This window comes from Urocampus carinirostris, chromosome 15, assembly GCF_059441175.1.
Source record: "Urocampus carinirostris isolate Australia breed hairy pipefish chromosome 15, RoL_Ucar_1.0, whole genome shotgun sequence".
NCBI classification, from domain to species: Eukaryota; Metazoa; Chordata; class Actinopteri; order Syngnathiformes; family Syngnathidae; genus Urocampus; species Urocampus carinirostris.
In genome coordinates this window covers 23,931,542-23,958,917 of record NC_142363.1, presented here as the reverse complement: position 1 = coordinate 23,958,917, position 27,376 = coordinate 23,931,542, and the positions used below count along the sequence as shown (strand labels likewise).

Sequence of the window (27,376 nt, the reverse complement as noted above, 5' to 3'; positions counted from 1 at the left end):
TTATATACATTTTAAACATACAAAATATAGCACTGAAGCAACTAACTAACGATCGTCCGGAATCTCGTTCGTGAGTAGGGCAGCGTCTGTACAATACTGTATTTATTTTATTTTTAGGTGTACCCAAACTACAGCCCAGGGGCCATTTTGGGCCTGCAAACCCTTTCTGGTGGCCTGCAGCATATGCTAACAATTCTCCTAAACATTGTTTTTGTTCCACAACTAATTTTTTAAAGTAACATTATTGAATTTTATCTTTTAATTTAAGCAATCTACTTTGTGGCATTTTATAATAGACTGAAATACATTCCTTCATTGATTAATTCTTGGGTAATTTTGCACAAACAAGCAGCAAAATGACACCCCGAGATTGGCTCATATGGTAGGAAATGAATAAAAAAGGGTGATTGCTTTAAAAAACACAAAACATTGGGTAGTTTTTAACAAAAAAAAAATCCCACAAAATTGGATGAAGTTCATTCAAGCACTGAGTGTTGACATAATTCGGGTTATTTTGGTATTTTCCGAGCATAGAAACAATTTATGTTTAAAGAAGGATAACTTAGTAACTTACAGTCAAAATATATTTTTATATATATAGTTATATATGGGCAGCATGGCGGCGCGGTGGTTAGCGCGTGTGCGGCACAGTTCTGAGGTCATGGGTTCAAATCCAGCTACCGACCTTCCTGTGTGGAGTTTGCATGTTCTCCCCGTGCTTGCGTGGGTTTCCTCCGGGCACTCCGGTTTCCTCCCACATTCCAAAAACATGTATGTCAGGTTAATTGGCCGATCCAAATTGTGCCTAGGTGTGAATGAGCGAGCGAATTGTCTGTCCCTGTGTGCCCTGCGACTGGCTGGCAACCAGTTCCGGGTGTCCCCTGCCCACTGCCCGAAGATAGCTGGGATGGGCTCCAGCATCCCCGCGACCCTACTAAGGATAAGCGGTGCAGATAATGGATGGATGGATAGTTATATATATGTAGTTTTCATCTTATCAAAACTAATTTAGAATATAGTTGTTTATATGAGACCTATAAGCTGAACTGATTTTCCTGAAAATTGACACAATTGTTCTTTAGGCTTCTGTGAGTGTCTTTAGCTAGCTTTCCCGTCAAGGCACCCCCAATAAATATCTACAAAATGGATAAACATCTGCTTCCGTGTACTAGCGGCTCTGGTGCTGCATGCCTCCCTTTGGCTCCCTGGCACTTTTTCAACAAACCATGATCCCCAAATCCTCGCCAAAGTAGAATGCCTGGCAACGCCGAAACCGGCAACGCCAGGACATTATTCTTGTCTAGATATAAATGTCCCTTTTAACCTTCAATGTTTCTTAACAGGGCCCTCTAGGACTTTGCTTTACAGTATTCATATTGATGAAATGAAATGAAATGATCTGCATTTCTATAGCGCTTTTCAAGTCAATGACTTCCCAAAGCGCTTTAAAATGTGCTCCAGATTTCCCAATAGCGGGCTTGCAGCCATGTAAGGCGCTAACCTGCTTATTGGGGGTATAAGGGGTTCAGTGTCTTACCCAAGGACACTTCGACATGTAACACGGACGAGCTGGGATTCGAACTGGGATCCCTTGATCCCAAGACGAGCGCTCTAACTCCTGAGCTACTGCCGCCCCAAAGTAAGGAATTTTTTTTGCTCCTTACTTTGAGCTTCTATTTGACTACAAATACATTAGCTAAAACCAACAAACATATGCAGTTTTAGTATATAAAGAGTGAATTTATTATCATTTTGTCATTTCAAACTTGGGGATTTCCACAAATTTGGGATGGCTTCTACTCTTCACCTCGTTAAATTCGATCCACCCCTGATCGAAAACCCAAAATTTTAGAAATTGCATGCAGTGAAATAACCACGTTTGATATTGATGATACCTTTTAGCATAGTTAATGGTATAATTTATTTAATAGTTCACACCTCCAAAGCCTTTTTTATTCTCATTGTTACAGGGGAATAATGCACAAGCCTTGTCAATCAGCCCTACCCCATTGCTACGACGCTTTATAATAATTACTACACAAAAGTTGCCTTGTCCAACAAAGTGTCAATCAAAAACGTTTTATTATTCCTGTGAAGCAACATTGTTTGATGCAGCTCCAGCGTATCGGATCTCATTAGGTGCGGTCCCTAACGAAGTGTCTGGCAAGCACGGCTGTCCATAAACAAACACGGCCATCGGGGGCCCAAGTTGTGCTTCTCCTCACGTCGCCGATAGCTTATCGTCGTAGCCCGAGCATCGGGGAAAAACTTTTGAGGAAGGTGCTGACGGCCAGACAGCGCCATCCATTTTGCTTTTTTATCTGTGAACGGGGCGTGGCGATGATGTAGTGAAAGCATAAACAGACCAGGACGACATTACCGGGATATATTTCAGATCTTTGTATATGATCTCTTAATTGTTTTGGGGATAGGGAGAACGCAACAGTCGACTGATTTTTGAAGGACATGACTGAGTTTTGCAGAGGGATCAAAAATGATCCGAACAGATTTCTCCGTGGTATTAAACTTGTTGGACCTCAAGATGTGAATAAACGCTATCTAAAAAGAATCAAATTTTGGTGATGATTGCATGGGAGTCAAAACTGAGCGAGTGCTGAGCGAGACTGATGGATGACTCGCCAGCGGCACAAACAAACGTAGAGATAAACTTTCAAACGTTCTTACTTCATTTTTTTACTGAGCGCAGACGCAGCAGATAAAGTCAGATGGCCTGATTAATGTTGTGATTTTGAGGTTTTTGGCAATGTCTAGATCTACAAAATTAGGGATTTTAAACAATTTGAAGTCCAAAGTTGTCTTATCTCATCTCATCTGCTGCAGCGCTTATCCTCAGTAGGGTCGCGGGGGTGCTGGAGCCCATCCCAGCAGTCATCGGGCAGTGGGCAGGGGACACCCTGAACTGGTTGCCAGCCAATCGCAGGGCACACGGGGACAGACAACTCACTCGCTCAGTCACACCTAGGGACAATTTCCCCCGGGCACTCCGGTTTCCTCCCACATTCCAAAAAACATGCATTTCAGGTGAATTGGCCGGTCCAAATTGTCCCTAGGTGTGAATGAGCGAGTGCGTAATCTGTCCCTATGTGCCCTGCAATTAGCTGGCAACCAGTTCAGGGTGTCCCCTGCCCACTGCCCGAAGATTGCTGGGATGGGCTCCAGCACCCCGGTGACCCTACTGAGGATAAGCGGTGTATCTAATGAGATGAGATGAGATATTATGTCAATAAATCATAAAGGTGTTTTTCTATTCTAATTTAATCTATTCTATTCTATTCTATTCTATTCTATTCTATTCTATTCTATTCTTAATATTACATGAATTGAGGTCTTTATCTCAATATATCCCAGAGTGAGATTGATACAAAAGTGGACAATACTATATTGGCTTTGAAAAATTTAATATTTGTGTCATTCCATTTTTTTTTGTCCTAAATAGTTTTATTTATCTCAGCCTATCCAGATTAGCACTAAAAAATATAAAAATATTTTTTTTCATTACTGGCACCTTGGATGTTTCCCATTTAAAAAAAATAAAAATAATAATTAGAAAAATAATAAATAAAATAAATAAATAAAATCTTTCCAAAAAAGTATGTATACATGAACTGAATAACTTGTGGAAAAATAATTCTGAACAAGCATAAATTGTTTGATGCATAATAATAAGTAATATAATTAATAATAGAATACTACTAAAATACTACTAAAAATATACATTAAAGTCAATGAAAAAAAACAACAAAATAAATCTATACAAAAACATAACTAATGGAACTGCATACATTTTACATTATATTAAATTTATTATACATATATGTAAATATACATATATAAATATACATTTCAAACAAATCAAAAGACCTGTCTTATTCGGCCAATCGAATCAAATGCAATGAAGTTTGCACACCGCTGTGTTAATCGCTACCCCGCTGCGATGCCCTAATTAAAAGTTCCCCTTTCAGGTTGACTTCCTCAGATATCGTGATCTCTTCAAAACGCATCCCCTTCCCCACTCTCGACTTTCCAAAGTAGTTAGCAAGAGTCAAAATTACGCTTTATTGAACTTTTCCCATTAAAAGTCTCCAGCAGACGAGACGTGAGCGGCCTGATCAACATCTGTCGGTAAAAGAAACGAGAGAGAGAAAAAAAAACAACAAAAATTCAAAAGCAGACGGTCGTCCGCTTGTTGTGATATAATTAATGGGCCTTTCTAACCCATCGCCCCTTTTTGGAGAAACCAGATTTCAGGTCGTGTTCTCACCTGGTGAGCCTGCTCAGGGTGAAAGTTTCTCTTGATTAGACGACTCTGCAGACCGCCTCTTTTATCAGCCAAATGAAGGATTGCCCCTATCTTCCGCGCCTTTGCAGAGTTTGTGCTTTTATTTTTGTTTCAATTGTGTTTACTGTGTAATCCCCTAGTTTTTATCTGCTCTTATCACGTCCTCATGTGCCTTTTGAATCAAACCCAGGTCGGGATAATTTAGTAACCCGAAATGCTAATCTAACCCTCTAACGCTAACCCCTTAACCCTAACCTTTGTCCTGCTGAAGGCCTGTGCGTTGGAGCTGGGAGACCCTCTACAGCGCATCTTCAACCTGAGCCTGGAACAGGGGAGGGTTCCCCAGCTGTGGAAAACATCCTGCATCATCCCAGTCCCAAAGAAACCCCGACCTGAAGAACTCAACGACTTCAGGCCGGTCGCCCTGACATCACATGTGATGAAGACCATGGAGTGGTTGCTGCTATGCCACCTGAGGCCACAGGTCCGCCACGCTACTGACCCTCTGCAGTTTGCCTACCAGGAGAAGGTGGGAGTGGCGGATGCTATAGTCTACATGCTACCCAACATCTACTGATCTGCTGAACCCTTGCAGGACTGAGGAGATCATTTCTTCCTCATGCCATGAAGCTCTTTAACTCCACCCGGGGGAGTAAAAGCCCACATTAAACCCCACCCCCACGTTTGCATATTACCCTATTTTTATTAGAGTGTGTATTTTCCGTAGGACTATTTAAATACTCTACATACACGTTATATTGGGTATTTTTGTTTTTTATATCTTTTATTTTATTAGTTTATTTTTCAACACAAGGATAATCTGTGCAGAAAAATGATAAGTCAAATGTTGCGGTTTGGTCGCTTTGAGTCTACCTAAATTGTCTTCTTCTTTGTGCTTTGTAGCACTCGTTCCTGGATACAAATAACAACTCAGCAACATCTAAGGGTCAAATCATACAGACTGTCCCTTTAACAAAACAAAATATTTAAGTAGAAAATAAAATGAACATTATTCAGATTCAAATGTGTGTTTTTACTGTCTTAATCCTTTAACCTTCTGAACACAAACGGAACTTTTAAAGTGTACTGTTCTGCACATGGCTTCTCGCACAATAATTTATAGTGACATTAAATTTTATCTGCACTTTTGTGGCTGAAAGCAGCAGCCGGCACACAAATCAGACTCCTTAACGTATGACCACACGACAGAAGCAAATTCAACCAACCATGGTCGAACAGATAAAACATGTTTAACAAACTCGGCTTAAACGCAGAAACTCACTGAAATGTAGGTGCATTCGCTCTCCTCTAAGCTTTAGTTCAACGTCAACTCTCAACTTTCTTGTCAAATATGCTTTATGCACAACATACAGCAACAATGATATTACTTCCTCTTCCCTGTGTGGAAACATGCAATAAATAAGACATACCCTAAATTCCGGACTATAGGCCGCTACTTTTTTCCCTAAGTTTCAACCCTGCGGCTTATTCAGTGATGCGGCCAATTTATGTAATTTTTCTAACGGCCGCCAGCGGCGCTCGAGTGTTGCTACCATTAACAGCCCTGTCACAGCCACCGTTTGGGATGAAAGCTATATTATTATTATTAAAGCTTTGAAAACTCTCTCGGTGTACCGTCTTTCTTTGTAAATATGTGTAACCCATGTATAATATGTATTTGCAACTGTATATTTTTGTAATGTATTTATTTATATTTATTTTAGACACTTATTCTGATATGTTTTGCACGGGTGAACGAAAAACGAGTGGCGGAACAAACGTGGGGTGCCAAGTTTAAGTGGGGACCGCTAAAGGTGAGGGACAAACAAGGAAAGAAGAGGGGGTAAGTAGTTGGTTAAAGAAAAAGGAGTTGCGTGAGTAAATGTGTTCATCTGATATATTTTTCCCACCCTTACCTTTGGAAATATACACTTTTTTCCTTGGATGACTTTCAACGGGACCCGGACTCTGCAGGTCTGCATCAAACCTTAAGTACCGGTATCATTTTCCGTTCATTTTGCCGGCTGTGATTTTTGGACTGTGGACTTTAATGAAGGACAATTAGTTTCAACGAGAGGCATCCTTGTTTGAATTTAAGCTTTAAGTTGAAAAATATAGTGAAATAATACTACTTACGTGTTTTCCACGTTTCTTCAGGTTCTAAGATCTGATTGTCATAATTTCTCTCACGCAATGGCTAACAGGCCGGTTGCATGTCTAATCTATCTCCATCCATGTTGAACAGTTAACAATGCAATGTCGGATGTTTCTAAAGGTGTTTATATTATATATAATCAACTATATCTGATTATAGATGTAAAGTTTTATGCACTTTATTTTGTGGACTTATTGGCACATAGTATCAATAATTGTAATGTACTTTTGCAGTTTTCACCATCCGGAGAAGGAATTAATGCATCAATTACATGTCCACTGTGGTCACGGTCCTTTTTTGGTGCTTAAGCTTGGTATCATATAGATGACACTACAGTCATATTATGGCGGGGGCGCCAAACTTTTGAACAGCGTGCGGCTAATGGACCGCGGGCAGCAAGTTTGAGACCACAGATCTAAATCAAAGCTTATCAATCAATGCGGGATAACATTACCTCGAAGAAATTCGCTACCAGTTGCGCCTCACCTTGAAGTTACATCTTTCATTGTCGCAAAATCAAGCCCCGGCTTTGCTCAGAATGGCTCGATTGGAAGTTGAGCATCTTAATCGGGTTTGTGAGCTAGCGAGACCACTTGGGGGTTTACTTCAGGTCGTCTCCAGGACGTCACGCTATATTTTGTCTTTTGTGCTGCAGAGTGAGGTGCTGACACATTTATTCATTTTAAAGTGTTTTGACATTTCTAACAAAGGCCTTATTGTGCTCCCTGATTACACACAAACTAAATCTACGAGATGAAAAAATAAGCCCTTTGCAATGAGGGATAAAAAAGCTTTTACTGCCCTTTTCCATTCTTATGAAATAAATCATAAACAGCAGGTTCTTCAAAAAGCAGCCGGTTCTTTAAACTTTGCTGATCTGATACCCCACTGTTGCCATCTACTGGTGATTGTGCATTAGTAGAGTGGTTTTGACTCCGAGAGCCAAGAAGTCTGCAGGCTTGAGAGCGTTCTCCATCCGGGCCCCGGTGCTATGGAATGCCCTGCCTCCGGAGATAAGATCTGCAACCTCAATGGAAGTTTTAAAATCAAGGCATATTGTCCTGTCTTTTTCCGACTGCCTGCATGGTGGTGATACGAAGGAGAAGGACGATTTGAGATGAGTCAGCGGACCAGCGTTTGACCTGAAGCATATGAACGCCTGCATGGACCAGCTGGCAGAGATGGGAAGCTACGTCGTGGCCGTCATAGACTTTCTGGACTAGTTTACAGGGTAGGGGCTCGCTATTGTCGTGCACTTTCCGGACAAATTTTCAACATGTTACCTAGTGTTTACTATGTTTGTGTTCTGTAATGCTAAATGTAATTCACCCTGGTCATCCTGAAAGGGGGATACCACTTGTGAGGTCCCTTCTCAAGGTTTCTATTTTTCCTCACGCTGAGATTTTGAGTTGTTCCTTGCCCGCATGTTGGTTTAAGATCAGGTAATTGTGTCATTGTAATCCTGTGCAGTCCTTTGAGACATTTTTGTGATTAAGGGCTATATAAATACATTTTACTTTACTTGACTTTTGAAATATTCACCACCAACCATGCAAGGTAAAAAAAAAAAGCAACAGGACGATTTAAACATCAGACGCTGCCCTACTTACGAACGAGAGGTTCTGGACGATCGTTCGTAAGTTGATTTTGTTCGTAAGTTGCTTCAGTGCTATATTTTGTATACTTAAGTATGTTTAAGGCTTGTACAAGTAACCCGTATAAAATAATATGCTCTAGAAAGATAAAGTTAAGTTTAACTTATTTTTGGAAGATGTGTTTCAAGAGGTGCTCCTCCTTGGTAAAAAGTGGCCGAAAAAAAGCGTTTCGACCATTTTCTCAACCGCATCATCAAGCTTTCTTATTCCACTATAATTTCAAAAGAAATGGCTCGCCTTTTCTTTACACTTTACACCAACCATATTGAATGGATGCAAGAGATATTAAACAATAAAAATGTCAAAGTTCTTATTTACAGTATTGAATGTTTACACACGAACTAGGAAGAGGAAGCGGATTTCTTCTTCGGGGTGGATGCTGGGTGACCTCTCACAGTGCCACCACACGCCGGTAGCGGCGGAAAGAAGCACTACGGTAATGTCCTGCACTCGGAAAAAGGTACACACAATACAAAATCTAACTTACAGCAATGTCCGGATATTTTTTGACATCCCGAAAAAAATGTTCGTATTTACTGTTTTTCGTAAATCGATTGGCCGTAAGTAGGGGAACGTCTTTATTCAAATTTGCCAGAGTTGCTAACATTTCTTTTGTCTCAGATTTATAGGACGGACCAAATATATATGCACCTATAGAAAAACAAAACAAAATTGTCAAAAATAAATGACAAGAATGATAAAAATGAATCAAAAATACACAGTAACTATAAATACAAATACATGATTTCCAAGAAATTTTAAATACTCTAAATGTTTTATTGTTCTCTATTTTATAGAAATAAAATTGCTAAATCTATTGTAGAAAATGTATCAAATAATATGTAACTACCTGTCAAAATAAACCAACAAAAATGAATAAAGAAATAAATAGACATATGCAATTTTCTAAATATTTAAATCAACGTTTAAGTGAATTAATGGATAAAACAACTAATAAATGAATCAACAAAAGAAAAGAGGCTGAAAGATGGATGTATTATTATATTAAATCGATACATTATATTCCAAAAACAATTACATGTATTCATAAAGAAATATCAGAATTTAAACAAAATTATTTAGGAAATTACTGTGATCCATCAATAAATACATAAATGCGATATGAATATATAAATGATTTCCCAGAAGGTTTAAATAAATAAATAAATAAATACAACATTTTTTCAATAAAATATGTTTACGAACAAATTATACAACATATGAATATATGCAGGCAGCACGGCGGCGCAGTGGTTAGCGCTTGTGTGGCACAGTTCATGTCATGGGAACCCCGTCGTGGGTTCAAATCCAGCTCCAGACTTCCTGTGCGGAGTTTTTATGTTCTCCCCGTGCTTGCGTGGGTTTCCTCCGGGCACTCCGGTTTCCTCCCACGTTCCAAAAACATGCATTTCAGGTGAATTGGCCGGTCCAAATTGTCCCTAGGTGTGAATGAGCGAATGAGTTGTCTGTCCCTGCGTGCCCTGCGATTGGCTGGCAACCAGTTCAGGGTGTCCCCTGCTCCAGCCCCCCCCCGCGACCCTAATGAGGATAAGCTTTACGGCTAATGAGATGAGATGAGATGAATATATGCAAAAAAAAAAAAGACATTAATATATAAACTGATTAGCTCCATTCTTAAAGCAAACGTCTGAATGAATGCATGAACGAATAAAGGAACTTATAAATACATGGATGGATGATCAATGTATATGATATTTTTTGTGTTTAAATTTATTTTGTTGAAAAAAAGGGACTTAATCCGAAGGTCACATCATCAACATTAATTCACAATTTGTGGAAATTTGCACAAATAAAATAAATGAATAAAACAATACTTTAAGGCAGCACAGCAGGACAGTGGTTAGCGCGTGTGCCGCACAGTTCTGGGGTCATGAGATCAAACCTTCCTGTGTGGAGTTTGCATGTTCTTCCCGTGGGTTTCCTCCGGGAACTCCGGTTTCCTCCCACATTCCCCAAAAATGCATGTCGGGTTAATCCGCTGGTCCAAATTGTCCCTAGGTGTGAATGAGCGAGTGGGTTGTTTGTCTCTGCGTGCCCTGCGACTGGCAACCAGTTCAGGGTTGCTGGGATGGACTCCAGGACCCCGCGACCCTACTGAGTATAAGCAGTGCAAATAATAATAATGGACAATACTTTAACCGAGAATCACCTAACCCCTCCTATAATGTATTCTTGCAAAAGATCACCACACAAAGCTAATTCGAACCGCCGGGACCTCCGTAAAGGTCACTTTTAGATCCTTGGATTTTTTACAGTAAAAACGAAAATCTCTCCTCTATCACACTTTCATCCCAACCTCAAAGATAACCTCCAGCACCTTGCCTACCACTCTCCTAACGTCAGAAAAATCCCGAATTACGCCGGTGGATGACCCCTAAAAAAAGGTTATTTGGTTGTTTTGTGAGCAGGGACGCAGGATGTTTGTACGTTTATGACTCGTGTCTGAATGTTCTATGCGTCTGAATAATAGATGGCGCCCCGGGTAGGTTTACCCCACGGTAGAGGTTCATGCGGTGAATCACGACTGCCACTCACCGAGATAACAGACTATTTGATGGTCCTACCGTCTCTCTCACGGCAGAGTGTACATGCGTCAGAATGAAGGCAGCCCGTGGCCGGTGAATAATGTGCAGCTCTTGCCGCCATGCAGGTACATTACTTATGGTGCAGATGTGCACGTGACCCATATTGTACAGCGGGGGTGTTATAGGTTATCCAGTCGGAGATGAATCATCTCGGGTGATTCTATATGGTTGCATCTACTTCGCCCTGCCCACTAATACCTACACCTTTGAAATATGTTCTGGGTTTCTTTCGCCTTTCCTCTGGGAGAGGTTCATTTCATAGGACAGTATATGTTGGCCAAAAGATGTATCATGTGACGAAAACGATAACGGTTTGATTCAACATAGCAAGATTCAATTCGCAAGGCAATGGTGTGGGTATTTTACATTGATCTGAATAGACAATGGATTTGCTGTCTCAATAAGATGCAGATATTATAATTCATAAATTCATTACTTGATTACTGTAATGTATTGCTTTCTGGTCTCCAGATGTCAAGCATCAAAAGTTTGCAGCTGGTTCAAAATGCTAAGACAAAAAAGTTGGAGCATTTTACTTCTATATTAGCTAACTTGCACTGGCTCCTAGTCCGCTTAAGAGGTGACTCCAGCAAGACTCCCAAGAAAAGGAGGATATTTTTTTATGTCTCTAGGTCACTAATGTGAACAGCCAGACTCTTTGATGTTTGACAACATGACAGAAGCAAAATGTTGAGTTGTTTTATAAACAGGGTAAAGCAGGAAGAAACCATTTTAACAAACAGTACAAAGGCAGAAACCTAATGAAAGTTACATACAAGGTGCATCCACCAGTTCAACAGCAGTGGAAATTTCCTCTATTTCCCCCCGCCACCTCCCCAGTCCCTTTACCACTTTTTCCTGGTGCGTAAACTCCAGCTCACATGTGCACTTACTATCATTTACTTAATATCGTGGTAACATTGACTTCAAAACACCACGTTTAAAACACACCACAGAGGGAACCTGCATTGTACAGTAATTTTCGACAAATTTCCCCGTGAATTAATTATGCGATTTCAAGCCCTGATTTTTATGCCCTGGAAAGATTTGTTTTGTGCACTGAGATGGTCTGGGCAGTGCGCAGTTTCCCACGTGCACAGCTTAGAGGGAACGTTGGATCTCAGCTGTCCATTGGGGGCACATTGACAGAGATTCCTATTCTTTACTATTATAATTTTAGTTTGTAAATTATGTGTTTTAACTCACCTTCAATGGCAAAGGGCTTTCCAACCGTTAACAGTTTGCAGTCGGCATCAATGGACACTTCAAAATCCAGCAGCGCTTTGTCCATGATGAAGGCATCTAGCGTAGGAGGATTTGTCCTTTAGCACAATAGAAACACACAAAAACACTCATCATATACGTTAGCATCTTAAAACATGATCTGCTTAGTTGGATTCAGAAGCATAGCTAAAGGCATCTAGCCAAGATGAACCTGTCCTTCCCGGCTAGCGGGAACGCTAACAGAGTAAGAGTCCGTCCCAGCATCTTGGAACACGGCTTCACTAAAGCGTAAATATAAAGCGTTGAACGCCATTAAGCTAGGCCCAGTGTAAACACATATATCATTTGGCTAAGCCGACAGCTTCTGTGGCAGGCCGATAAGACTCCGGACATGCTGCCAAAGAGTCTTCTTCTTCTTCTCTTCCTATTGATCGGCCTGAACCTAATTGACCTCTAATTATGGAGCGCTCTTCTACGCCGGCCAACAACGGGCGGCTGGAGATAAGCGTCCGCGCAACAAAGTGGATTTAGAAAGTCGAAACACGGCAGGGATGTCCACTTTGGGTAAAACAATTACACCGGGGAGGATAACAACATGCGAGCCGTGTTTACGTTTCTGAGAAGGTTGTTAATCGGCTGAATTACAGCCTGAATATATATATATGTATGTATTTTCAGCTTTTGGGAAATAAACCCTAATTAGAATTAAGAAAATTGAATTTGGCTTTTACACAGAAAACAGCTTCTTTGGTGCATTGGATATTGCGACAGTTTAATAATTTGATAGTTGTGAGTTCTATCCTGATACGGAGCATTAACTTCTCATTTTCAACTTTTGGAAAGTAATCCCCCCAAAATGAGAAAAAAAAAGATGTTTTTGCCATTTTGTATGAGTAACAGCTTCGTTGGTGCAGTAGGTAGCGCGCCAATCTCATAATCTGGATGAGTTCAACTCTAATGCTAAGCATTGATTTATTAATTCAAGGATTTAGGAAGTATTCCCCCAAAATTTGAGAATAAAAATATTATGTTTTTTTTGCAATTTTCACAGGAAACATATTCATTGGCCCTTTAGGTAGCCCGTCAAAATCTGAAGGTCACGAGTTCAACTCTTATGCGAAGCATTGAATTCTCAGTTTTATCATTTGCGATTACCAGGAATAGAGAGCAAAAGTAGGAAATAGTTTCGTGGCACAGTAGGTAGCATGTCAAGTCAGAAGGTTGTGAGTTCAACTCTCATGCTAAGAAATTAAATTCTTAATTTAAGCTTTTGGTATTACCCCCCAAAATTGAGAAAAACTTTATCATGTTTTTTGCAATTTCAGCAGGAATAATGTCTCTGTTGGCGCTCTTGGTACCGCATCTTGTATATTGAACGCCAGGAGTTCAATTCTCATGCAAGGCATTGAGTTTTTAATTAAAATTTTTGGTAGGTATTACCTCAAAAATTGATAAAAAAACTGTATTATGTATTTGCAATTTGAATAAAAGTAACTGTTTCGTTGGCGCAGTAGGTAGCACCTCAATCTCATGAACTGAAGGGACGACAACGACCATTAATTATGGTTAATGTGGACCAGAAACCCTTCAGGAATCGCGAAAATCCGCCAATAACCTGCCTTCAATTTCTAACAGGCGCTCTACTGGCCCCAGCTCATAGAAAAACTCAACCAAGGATAATAGATCACGGCAACAAGGGCGCTGTTCATTTTAGGCAGGCCACAATGGCACTCTTTAGCGGCCCAAACAGAAATGAATGTGCTCTGTCCGCCCCTTCTCTCAGCAATAAGTAATTGGGAATAATGGATCGTGTCCAGAACCGTGCATTTCAGTTTGGGCTGGCCAGAACAGCACCCTTCCCGACAAAAGTGCTCTTTGACGTTCCCTGCTCGCAGCAATATGCAATTGGGAATAATGGATCACGGCCGCACAAGTGTTGTTAACTTTTTGTAGATAGAACGGGAAAAAGAGCACACCAAGCTTGATGAAATTGCGCTCTGCCAGCCCCCGCAAGACGCAATATACAATCAGGGATAATGGATCACGTTATATTTTTCAACCCGCACTGCAATGAAGCCCCAATGTACAGTAAATACAGAAAATTTCATTCAATGTGATCATTTAAGGCTTTTTTTCTAAAAGCTATAAACAAAAAAAGATTTCCACTTTTGTAATTTTTGTCATTTCAACTTTTCTCTCGGCGTTCAACTCACACTCACTTTCCAATTTATTTCTCTCCCTTTTATTGCGTTTCCCTCTGATTCTTTTTTTCTTTTTCTTTTTTTTTAAATCGTTCATATATTTCCAGCGAGCATGGACACAATCAGACCTGATTCCTACTTGTTTACAATTCTTCACCTACAAATGTGCGGAGCTGCCGCCACTTTTGTGGAAGAATGCTTCCCGGAGGACACGTAGAGCGAAAGAAAGTGAAGTTGAGTGAGAGAAGTGAATTGGATGGCGGATTTGAAGTGTTTCTTACCATCCGGGGCGATGTGAGGTCTCAATGGAGAAAGTGAACGCTGTTATAAAAAGTCAAGCTGTTTTGTATTCATTTACTGAGTATATTTTATTTACTTTGTTTATTTCGGAAGCCAAAGCAAGTGACATCAAGCAATTATGTGTTTAGGGATCCATTATTACTGTTTCCTTAATTAAATTATCAACCCTTTTTTTAATCGTATATTATCTTGTATTTCTTTGTTACATGTTTATCTTGGGGTCCCACATCTCATTTCATGGTCAATTCATGGTTAACAATGACACAAAAGGCTATTTAAATTGTAATTCTATTTAAATAAATAAATATGCCATTATTTTTGGGTTGAATTAAGTTTTGAAATATACAAAATTGGTGATTAAATACAACTATAAGAAAAAATCATTATATCGCTTAAGGTAAAAATATATGTATTTTTTAGAGTCCTATTTCTGACGTGATATTTTTTAAAAACGTTTTACATATCTATAAGAACAAAACAGCAAAAAAAAAATGTTTTCCATTTCGCGGGGATAAGTCCTTATTTTATGATATTCAGACGCTCCCCTACGTAGTCACGAACTACGGTACATACAAAAACATTTTCGGGATGTCGATACATTTCTGGACATTGCTGCAAGTTAGATTTTGTTTTGTGAACCTTTTTCCGAGTGGCACTGTGAGAGGTCACCCAGCATCCACTCCAAAAAAGAAATCGGGCTTTTACTTCCTGGTTTATGTGTATACACACTGCACTGTATCTCTAGCAGGCTAAGAACTTAGATGTTTTTATTGTTTAATATCTCCTGCATCCATTCAATATGGTTGATGTAAAGCTTAAAGAAGAGGTGAGACGTATCTTTTGAAATGAAAGTGGAATAAGAAAGCTTGATGCGGTTGAGACATAATACAATACAAGCCTTGAACATACAAAATATAGCACTCTATCAACTTACGTAGAAATTCACATTACAAACGATCGCCAGAAACCTATCTCGTACGTAAGTACGGCAGAGTCAGTAATAGCCATTCACATTTTTAAATTGAAAAAAAAATGTTTTATATGAGATAAGAATCATTTAACAAAAATACGTTTTTTTTTACATTTGCTTGTAAGATTAAATGGCAAATTAAAAGACATAAAATTAACTATTCCACTAAAGTTTAAAAAGTATTTTTTCCGATATGATAGCTATTTATATAAAAATAATTATAAACCATATTGGATGAGAATGACTCAGCAAAACATGAATGTAGGTTTCCCTAATGAGGATAGAATATATAATTGCAATCTTACAAACTTAAATCAAAACAAAATGGAAAAACTTGAGTTTGTAAAATGTAACAGAAAATTATTTTAAACATAAACATAGGTTTTTAAAATCATTACTATAATGGTCTTTTTGAGCAAAAAAATGGTTATTTTACGTAAACGTGGCAATACTTTCAGATCTTACATTCAAGTTCCTTTTGACTTTAATAACAGTAATTATTTTTAGGGCAGGTCATTTACTTTAATTTAAATTTTTATATATTTTTTGTGATTTAATAAAATGTTTTATATTTTGAAACTTTGCTGACTTTGAAATGAAAAGATTTTTTGGGCAACAAAAGATCTTGCATTTTACGGGGTATTACTCTTACTTTTCTGATAATATCCATCAAAAAATGACATTGTTGTTGGCATTTATGTAAGCTATCACAAATCATAGGCAGGGATAAAACGAGAATTGCTCTATATTGGTGGGTTACACGCCCTCTTCGTCCATGCCAAAACTACGCCCCTGATGGCAATTTATTCATATATTTTTTTAACTTATCACTAAGGACGACATACGTGAATCCAGAATATACAACTACATTTATTTCTCTCCTTATTCAATATTGGAAATGTTTACCTGCAGACTATAGATAGGCTGAGGTTATTTATTTATTTATTTTTTGCCGCGCTAGCAGAGCGGCAGTGTTTTATTGTTTACCTCGAGCCCGGCCTGTCAAGCTCAAAGAAACATCGAGGCGAGAGGGGGAGTGGGGTATATGGCTTTGCAGATTCCCGGGACATGAAGACAGTAAAGCTAGCTGATGTTCCACCTGGGTGGCAGCGCATCACAACGAACACTGCAATAAATCTCCGATAAAAACACCGTATTTTCTGGACTATAAGGATAACCGTAATTTCCGCACTATAAGGCGCACCTAAAAGCCTTTATTTTTTTCAAAAGCTGACCATGAGCCTTATAATACAGTGCGCCTTATATATGGATCAATATTAAGTCGCAAAGTCTCGCAACTAAAGCAAGCAGCCGCCGGACTAGATTTTCCCCCGAAGGCGAAGTCGTCCGTGGTGTATGCTGGGATTTATATACCGGCGTTTCATTTCCTAACCAATGTGTCAATCATCATTTGAATCAGTCACTATTGGCTAAAGTTATTCGGAGGTAAAGGGGGCGGATCCTTTTTATCATTTACAGGCTCGCATAGGCTAAAGGGGCGAAACAAAGCCTGCAATTGGCCGAAAAAGATGAATGTGAATCACATGTTGGGTTGCACTACGGCATAGAGAAAACATGTTTTAATATTCTGTATTTGTAAATATTTTACTCTCCTGGATTTACTACACTCACGGTTGTAAGAAGACCATGGTTACGTATCATTATTGAACGTGATGGCTGCAAGAGAACGTAGGTGAGCTATGCAGAGCGGATTTATATTTTCCTGGTATCTTGTTTTAGAAAGATCTTGATGTTTCTGTGATGAGTCTATTTTTACACAGTGGCCAGCAAAAAATAAAATGGAAACTAAGAAATGTTTGTTTGGTGACATCGTACAGACACCGCATCCGCACGTGTCTACGACACGTATTTGCTTCTTTGCAAGCTTTCGGAATGTTAAGGGGGTAATAAGTTTCTGACTGTTTTGTCGACGTTCCCATTGCAGCGCCTTATAATCCGGTGCGCCTTATGTATGGAAAATATAGTGTCAATACAATTGTTCAAACAAAAAAAAAAATAAAAAATGTATGGAAAATATAGGACCAAAAACTATTTTTGGGGGTGCGCCCTATAACCCGGTGCGCCTTATAGTGCGGAAAATACGGTACCTAAAAGCACCAAATTGGCCTGAAATTTGAAAGGGATAAGATTAGAAATGCATACTGTATTTATAGGTGTACGTTACTAACCAAGGTTTTACGAAATAATCACTGGCCTTAATCACTGTACGTTGTATGCAATGGGATTCAAACTCGGGTCGTGGTGGTGAGGCCACCTACACTGTACCACTAGACCTCCAGTGGTACTGATAATATCTGAAAATGCATTAGAAATGATTTCATTCTTACTCTATTTTTAATCGGAATGCCAGAAACAATAATTTGCATAGTGCATTCTGACAGGTTACAGTCTCTCCACTTTTGCACCCATGTGTCAATAACGTTGCGAAAGACAGACACAGAAAACAGAAGGTTTTCCGAAAAAATACTACACAAGCTTTTTTACGTAAGCAAGCAGAACAAATCAAGCTGAGAGGTTATTGATGCACAGCTGAAGAAGTATAGCGTATACTCATCAAAATGCACTATGCAAATCAGAGTTTCTGGCACCATGAGTAAAATTAGTTGGATAATGACATGAGCTCTCATGCAGGGGTCTCTATTGTGGTGCCCAGGGTGCCCTCTAAAGACAGCTGATGTAACCGCGGACCTGTTCTGAAACCAGCTCAAGCACCTTTGCTGGGTCATTGTGATTTACTAGTAAAAAATATATTTTTTTATGGTTGACAAAGTCTATTTAATACTATTTCCAATAACTAACCAAGTAAATACATAGTAATAACATGATTTGTTGTTATTTCAGAAATGCATACCAAACTGGGTGCCCTTTGCGCTAATTAGTAACATAAAGTAGCGCTTAGTTTGAAAAAAGTTGGAGACCTCTGCTCGAATGCCTTGTCGTATGCTATCCGTACCATTGGTGGTCTAGTTGTCATGATTTGCCCATTGCCCTCACCTGTGCCCACTCGTTTGGCACCAGCTGCTGCTCGTTTCCTGATTGGTTCCCCTCCTATTTAAACTCGGTGCTCTCATTCACTCCTGGTTGGTCCGACTGCAAACCTCAGCGATTGCAAGGCAAGTACTTTTGACTCTGGCTCCAGTTTTGATCCCGACCTGTTTCCTGTATCGTTCCCCGATCCAATCTCCATTCTCCTGTCCCGGCTACCCATATCCTGATTCCGTTTTCTGTATCGATCCCCAATCCAAGCTCCGTTCTCCTGTCCCAACTATCCGTATCCTGATTCCGTTTTCTTGATCGATCCCCTATCCAAGCTCTGTTCTCCTGTCTCGGCTACCCGTATCCTGATTCAGTTTTCTGTATCAATCCAAGCTCCGTTCTCCTGTCTCGGCTACCCGTATCCTGATTCCGTTTTCTGTATCGATCCAAGCTCCGTTCTCCTGTCTCGGCTACCCGTATCCTGATTACGTTTTCTGTATCAATCCCCGATCCAAGCTTCATCTCCTGTCTCGGCTACCCGTATCCTGATTCCATTTTCTGTATCGATCCCTGATCCAAGCTCCGTTCTCCTGTCACGGCTACCCGTATCCTGATTCAGTTTTCTGTATCGATCCCCGATCCAAGCTCCATTCTCCTGTCCCGGCTACCTGTATCCTGATTCTGTTTTCTTTATCGATCCCCTATCCAAGCTCCGTTCTCCTGTACCGGCTACCCGTATCCTGATTCCATTTTCTGTATCGATCACTGATCCAAGCTCTGTTCTCCTGTCTTGGCTACCCGTATCCTGATTCCGTTTTCTGTGTCAACCCCTGATCCAAGCTCTGTTCTCCTGTCTCGGCTACCCATATTCTGATTCCGTTTCCAGTATCAATCCCCGACCCACGCTCCGTTCTCCTGTCGTGGCTACCTGTATCCTGATTCTGTTTCCTGTATCCATCCCCGATCCCTGGCTTCCTGCTCGTCCCGGCTACCCGACTTGTTTCCGAGCTCCAACCACGCACCGTCTCCCATCCCGGCTGCCCGACTTGTTCGATCTCCGACCATGCTTCGTTCGCGAGGGCTTCCCGCTCCTCCTGCCAAGCGAGCACCAGATTCCTGTCTCTTTTCCTCTCGCCCTGACTTCCCAGATCCCTTGATAAAGCATTGTGTGAAACATTACACATTTGGGTCCCCTGCTTGTATCGGTTGTGACACTAGTGGTGAAGTGTCAGCAATTTTGGCTAACCTGCATTGGCTCCCAGTTAGCCAAAGATGTGACTTCAAAGTTCTCTTAGTATTGTACAAAATCATACATGGACTTGCTCCCTCTTATCTTTCAGATCTGATTTGCCCCTATGTCCCGGTCCGAAGCCTACGATCTGAGAGTGCTGGTCTTCTGGTGATCCCGAGAGCAAAGAAGTCTTCTGCTGGTTCGAGAGCGTTCTCCATCCGGGCACCGGTGCTGTGGAATGCTCTTCCCCCTGAGATTCGATCTGCAACCTCAGTGGAAATGTTTAAATCTAAACTTAAAACTCACTTCTACTCCATTGCATACGAATAACCTACTCCTCTTGTCGGTTGAAAATAGTTTGTGTAATATAGTGTAACAATCTGTGAAGCCCTTTGAGACTCTTCGTGATTTAGGGCTATACAAATAAAAATGACTTGACTTGACTTGACCCTCACCACCACAATCCGGGTTCGATTCCTCTAATCATCCTCTACTTAATTGCTGTAAGCAAAACATACAGTATAACAGTCTTAATTTCATGGGTCTTATGTATGAAATATATATGATTAAAAATTGTTTTTGGCCTTGTAATCCGGTGCACCTTAGAGTGCGGAAAATACGGTAATTCCAAAACTTTTTCCCCCATTTGTCTTACACTTCATGTAATCGTTCTGTTTTTGGGGATTCAATTAATGCAGTAAACCTGAAATAATTCCGTGATAACCTTTATTTAAGAAAGCTTTTCGGTTCATTATTTGCAAGCGACGGTCTTCACCTTGTCCCATCTGAAGGTCGCGTTTATATTAGTGTTTGCAGTCTTTTTTGCGGTGTTTGGCCTATTTGGCAGGCTGATCGGCATACAAGGTTTTTTTTTTTCAATAAGTAAACTTTCCCTAAAGCTTTTTTGCGCCTGTTGCTTTTTTCCATAAAGATTTCCATTAAGGAAGCGCGCCATTGTGTGCTTTTCTTTACTGTTTGTTTGTTGCCTTTAAAAATGGAGACGCAATTTCAATTGTTATGCACAAGGGAGCGGATCTGATAGCATTTTACGCACAAACACACACCAAAGACACCTTTGGGGAACGGAGGTGAAAGTTATTGGCACTTTAATACTGGTTAGTCTTAACAGGGTTAAGTTATGGGTCACTCTGATATATATAAGTTCAGGGTTGGGTAGGGTTACTTTAACTTGATTACTTTCAATTACTTTTGGATTACTCCAATACCAAATATGCTAATGACAGACAAAAGAAACTAAATATGAATAAAATGACTAAATTTTTTGCAGGCTTGGGGAGTAACGGAATACATGGAACGGCAAAAATGATGTTGTCAAGCTGTAAGGATTTATTTTCATTTTGTTTCTGTCGCATTTTATGTTCGTTTTTGCCGGAGATCAAAGAGATCAAAGCCAGGAGAGAAAGCTTACCACCTGTTGTGAGTCATAATTTTATTCATATTTAGTTTCTTTTGTCTTTTATTAGCATATTTGGTTGGAGTAATCCAAAAGTAATTGAAAGTAATCCAGTTAAAGTAACCCTACCCAACCCTGTATAAGTTATAGTTGACATGTTAAAATATTCTATAATCTAGTACATCTACCACTACGTACTGGTGTAATATTATATATATACCACAGCCATACCTTCTAGTGGGAGGTGGCTAGAGTCATTGCTCACTTATTTTGGGAGATTGATTTAGAGGAGGGGATTCCCAGCCCCCTCGCTCAACCAAATGAGATGTTGGGAGTCATTAGGTAACCAAACCCCCCAATTACAACCCCTAATGCTGAACGCCAAGCAGGGAGGCAACGGGTACCAATGTTTAAGTCTTAGGTATGACTTGGCCGAGGCTTGAACCACAACCTCCCAGTCTCGGGGCGGGCGCCATTACCCCAAGGCCACCGAGCTGGTGTAATATAGTTTGTTTAAATTACTAGTCGAGCTTAAATTATTATCAACAGTGCCGTTGGTCTAATACATGTTTGTTTGAGTTACTGGTTGGCCTTAAATTAGGAGTATGTGGTAGTTATTGTTGTAGTACTGTATGATTAGAGAATTTCTTTATTTAGTCGTAATTATTTAATTTGAGTTGAGTTTATTTGGTCACTAGAAGTGGCCTTGAGCCCTATTTTTAGCTCTACTTGCTTACTTATTTGAATAGAAGATCGCATAAAGCAAACTCCAAGTCTTAACTCTGGTAAAATGCAATTGATCCCCTCGGGCAAAGAACAAGCGGCTTTTCCCCTATCTTGTTTAAGACAATGCTCTATGCAAATGTGGCATCCCTGTAACTTTAATATTTAACTTTGTAGGAAATGCATAATAGATTTCTAAGCAATTTATAGACCACCTTTTTGCATAAGAATGATGGTAATGCACCTATGTCTTTGCACTTATGCATTTCTACAGCCATTGTTCTGTGGGTCATTTGTGCCCAGGATATTCTGTAGTAAGAACTTAGAATCTCTCCTACCTTTATTTTGACACAACTAATGTTTAACAACCTGGATACAATCAAAAACGAGGACAAAGAATGGAGCTTTCTTCTTCATTATTAAAGAAGTTAAAAGCATGTCCACATTATTAGAACATTAGATACATTTAGTACCATTTAATGTTTGATTTAAGTAGTCCTATATACCATAATCATTTATGGAAGCATTGGTCAATCTACAATACTATACTTAGCATACAAGAAAAAAAAAAACAGTAAAAAAGTAAATTAAAAAAAAAAACAATCTTCGATTTTGTCCATTTTGCAATTTTTGCTTTTTACGAAAAAATATTTCTTAAAATTAGGACAATGGTAATTAAAAAAAGTAATCTTGAAATTATAATTAAATACTACTGATAATTTAAAAAGAAGTTTGCAAATAACTTTAAAAATTATTTATGAAATGATAAATTATGGATTTGTGCTCATTTTAAATATTATCTTAAAATAATTGTCATGAACCAGAACAGGACGAGAACTCAAATATTTCTCACCCAAGCCTTTTATTTTACGGGAAATGGGGAGTCATGCACGTTAGGCAGCAGTCTGGCGTGGAATTACAGGATTTATATCGAAACAGGATATTAATATTAAACAGGACAAACTAGAGGGGAACGGAACTGGAAACCGATATTAAACAGTACAATATAAACGGGAACAATACCAGACAGGAAATACCAACAGGAAACAGGACCGAGTCAAAACCCACGTTTTGCAGGGCAGGGGTTTGTTGACTGACTAACAAAGGGTGAATGAGAGCACTGAGCTTAAATAGAATGGAAGCCAATCTGTCAACGAGCCGCAGCTGTTGCCACACGGGCGTGGCCAATTGGGCGCCATGGCAACTGTGACAATAATAACAATAACAACAACAAAACATTAAAATAAAATAAATTAATACTTAGAATCATTATTATTATAATACTTATTTTAATAATGATAATACTTTTGATAAATCATTTTTAAAATATATATATATATTTATATATATAATTTTTACCTAAAATGCCAAATTTTAAGTAATATATTTACACAAGAATATATATATCGTCAAAATACTTTTGATAAATTATTTTTTAAATATATATATAATTTTTACCTAAAATGCCAAATTTTAAGTAATATTTTTACACAAGAATATATATATATATATATATATATATATATATATATATATATATATATATATATATATATATATATATATATATATATGTCGTCAAAATGTATTCTGCAGCTGGAGCAAGATTTATTTTCATTAATTTCCTCTTTTTTCCCCCACAGTGTACAGCATTTGTCTGATATACTTACCACCGTTTGAGTCCAATACAAATACAATACAATACAAAATACAATGTAATTAAAACGCGTCTTGCTCTGCTGGCAGATAGTTTGGATACCATTATAGTAAAAAACAGCAAATAAATGATTAATTAACAATTTTTCATATATATTTTACCGAACATTTTGCACTCTTATTATTAAAATGAATTAATCAAAAAACACCTAAAAAACATACATAATTTGTCCTGCAATTCTAATTAGCTTGCAGGTATTGGGTGATTGGGATGAAAATCATATGGAGGGTCTTACTTGAGCATGTGCACACCCTCAGGGGTGGTGGGCTGGTTAAAACGCCGCATGTAGTCGTGCATCTCAGGGAAACTCTTCTTCATGTAGTCCTCGGCGCTGCTTTCTCTCACCGTGCCAAATCGGAAGCCCAGCGACGGGTGGTGCAGCTGTTGCGATTGCAAAAAGTATCAGCCCGTTTTTGTTTATTACGACTCAGAAGGTCGGATTTTGGTTGTATTGATAAACCTTATCGGCAAGGAAACTTTGCAAATTTGCAGCAAAAAAGCACTTAAAAAAAATATAAGTTGACCTTAAGACATACTTATCTAGCATTATTGTACTTTCTACTCAGTAAGAAAATAAGGATAGGAAATCTGCTTATTGTTATTTTACTAAAAAGACAGTTGATCTTTAACATTGTAAATGTAAATGGTCTGCATTTATATTGTGCTTTTCAAGTGAATGAAGACCTCCCAACGCGCTTTACACTTACCCATTCACACTCACTCACACACCAATAGCAGGGTCAGCCTTGCAAGGCATTTACGTGCTTATCGGGGATTCATTGGAATCAAACCTGCGACCATTTGTAAAGTATTCAACGTTTGGTCAGAATTCCGTTTTGCAATGTCAGAAAATTATCAAACAATGTCAAAACATGTGAAGTGAATAGATTTAATTTCCCCCTATGTTCCGTTCCGGAGCCTTCGCTCTGAAAATCCTGGTCTACTAATGATCCCAAGAGCCAAGAAGAGAACCACAGGTTCAAAAGTGTTCGCCGGGCTTGCCGGGCCCCGGTGCTGTAGAATGCTCTTCCCCCTGTCATGATCACCTGTGCCCGCTCATTTGGCGGCAACCGCTGCGGGCTCTGATTGGCTCCCTGTCCCTAGTTAAACGCAGTCCTGTCAATCCCCTGTCGTAGAACCGTCTGCGAACCTCTGTGTATACAAGGCAAGCCTTTTTCGACCCTGACTCCCACCTGTGCCGTTTTTGCTCCCGTTTGTCTCAGGCTTCGACCTGTTTTTATCCCGACCATGTCTGCTTCCCCGTCCCAGCTTACGATCCATTTTTGTTCCCAACTACGTCTACTCTCTCGTCCTGGCTTACGACTCATTGCCGACCCCGACCACGCTTTGCTCTCCCAGTCCCGGCTACCGACCATTTTTTTCGTCCCCGACACCGCCATCGCTCGCTAAAGAAGATCCACTTCCGTGTTCAGATCACAATCCGGGTACGAGAGCGACTTGCTTCTCGCGTCCAGCGAATATCGGATCGCGGGCGCTGTCCTTCCTCTTTCTATTCAATAAAGTTGTGAGAAACGTTACGCGATTGGGTCTACCGTTTGTGATGGTTGTGAGACCCCTTGAAATTTGATCTGCAACCTCAATGGAACTGTTTCAATCTAGGCTTAAAAGACATGACTAACGCTCTATTCTATAGCTTATTAATGACCTTTATTTCATGTCTACAATATCTGTGTATTATTACTGCAGCCTGGTCATCCTGGAAAGGCGATTACCTCATGTTTCTTCAATTTCCTCATGTCAAGGTTTTTAAGTTTTCCCTTGCCATCATGTAGGTCTTAGATCAGGGGTTGGTGTAATAATAGTCTGTAGTTTGCAATAGTCTGTGGTCTGAGCAGCCCTTTGAGACTCTTTGTGAATAAGGGCTATACAAATAAACATGACTTGACTTGACAAGCACTTTACCACCTGAGCTACTGTTTACTCCGATTTTGATGTGGAAAGTCTCATATTGCAGTTGAGATTCTGCACCTGAAGCCCATATTAATTATTTCATTGTGTTTTGAAATGTTTTTTTATGAACAGCTACAAAAAAAAAAATTGTGTCCCTGTTCAATCATGATCCGGCCTAACTGCATTTATTTCAAAATATGTTCCTCATCTCACCTTATCGTCGTGGATTCCCGACACCTGCTCAAAGGTCTTCTCGCCCACCATGACGGCGGCCAGGTTAGCTGTATAGCTGGAAAGCACTAGGAGACAGAAGATGGCCCACAGGTTCATCAGGAATCGACCCGTCCAGCATTTGGGAGTCTGAGAGAAAAAAATGCAAAAAAATATATATAATTGTTGATATGACCTTTTCGGGTGGAGTTATTTTTTCTCCCATGTTTGTTTTTTGGGAGCCTTCCAGGTATTGACAAGCTCAGCCTCCACATTCAAACCTCTCCATCTTTACAAATCCCACATTAGCACACAATTAAGTTAATTGAAAAAAAAAAGACCCGGCGTATTAAAGGAAATGCAACAAAGGCCCATCCCTCCATGAAATTGTCAGCCCTGGGGAGGCATCCGCTTCCTCTTTTACCTCCCGCCATCACTTTCTTCCTGAAAGCCAATAATTTATTCCACCAATTAAAATCAGACGGTCCTGAGTGTTAGACAGGCGGACTTTCTCTGGTTGTAAAAGTGCCACGCTTAACCGTATACCTCGCTTGTAAGCTCTTATTACAAGGCGAAATGATGGGAAAATTTCTCCTAACAGCAGAACATTAATCAATGGCCGACCTCGATGCTGACCTTATTGTAGAGATGTAACAATAAAGGTCATCTTGTCTTTGAGTAGAAAGGGAGGATTCGTGTTTGCTTTTTTTGGGGTCTCTAACTAATACAATAAAAAATATAGTTTTAAAAATGTATGGCAGATTAACACATTGCAGCGGCAAACAGCTCTGCATTTGTGTTTTATACGATTTGCCAGTATCCTTTATAATATGAAATAAAGAAATAAATACAGATGAAAAAAAACACATATATTTCTTGTGTAAGTAGGCTCTTCTATTGGGAAATTTGTGACACGGATAAATACAGGGAGTAAAAATAACTGTGATTTCGACAAGGCCTTGAATTATTAATCAGAGTTCCCACTATTTCTTGAAATAATTTTCCCGATTTTTTGGGGGGACTATAAAAGGACATTTAAAAATGGCTGCTGCGGCGATTCATTGAAAAGTAAGGGATAAATAAAGTGTCCTGTTGGAGATCCGAATGCAGGCTGTAGGAAATGAACCACAACTGGTATTCCATTTAAAAATAAATAAGTAAAAGATAAATTAAAATAATCCATATTAAAAACATATATATATATATATATATATATATATATATATATATATATATATATATATATATATATATATATATATGTGTGTGTGTGTATAATAAACATTGTCCAGTTCATACTCCCCCCCCTTTTTTTGTCTTTAAAGCAATATATATAACTAAAAAACTATATAAATAAACACTTCCCAACCTTTTTGGTCAAAAAATGTAGCATATTTTATGCAATATACAGGATGTATGTACCGGTCTATTTTTTCTTCCGTTTGTATTGAGTAATTTGTTATAATCTTGAATGATTTTGTACATTTGGGAGAATGTAGGTTGTGTTTGGTTAATGGAGTCAGATAACTAATTTGAAAAATTTGGTAAACGGTACATTTGGATATTTCATTCCCAACAGTCTCCAAACTTTTTAAAGCCGAGAGCAATTTCTTTACTAACTAACTAACTAACTAACTAACTAACTAACTAACTAACTAACTAACTAACTAACTAACTAACTAACTAACTAACTAACTAACCAAATGTAACCCCATTTGCAAAAAAAATTAGATTGTTTTAAGAAAAAAACATTTAAACACAT

The 27,376-nt window shown here is 39.1% G+C and overlaps 1 protein-coding gene across 1 annotated transcript in view; it reads right to left on the bottom strand.

The window, feature by feature from the left end:
• Positions 1–27,376, bottom strand: part of grin3ba (glutamate receptor, ionotropic, N-methyl-D-aspartate 3Ba) — a 258,657-nt gene that overhangs the window by 18,875 nt on the left and 212,406 nt on the right. Inside the window, exons 6-8 of the mRNA XM_088354891.1 lie at positions 25,618–25,764; positions 23,729–23,874; positions 11,923–12,038 (exon numbers count right to left, since the gene is read on the bottom strand). Of these exons, the coding sequence (XP_088211017.1) occupies positions 11,923–12,038; positions 23,729–23,874; positions 25,618–25,764 (409 nt within the window). The remainder of the gene's footprint in view (positions 1–11,922; positions 12,039–23,728; positions 23,875–25,617; positions 25,765–27,376) is intronic.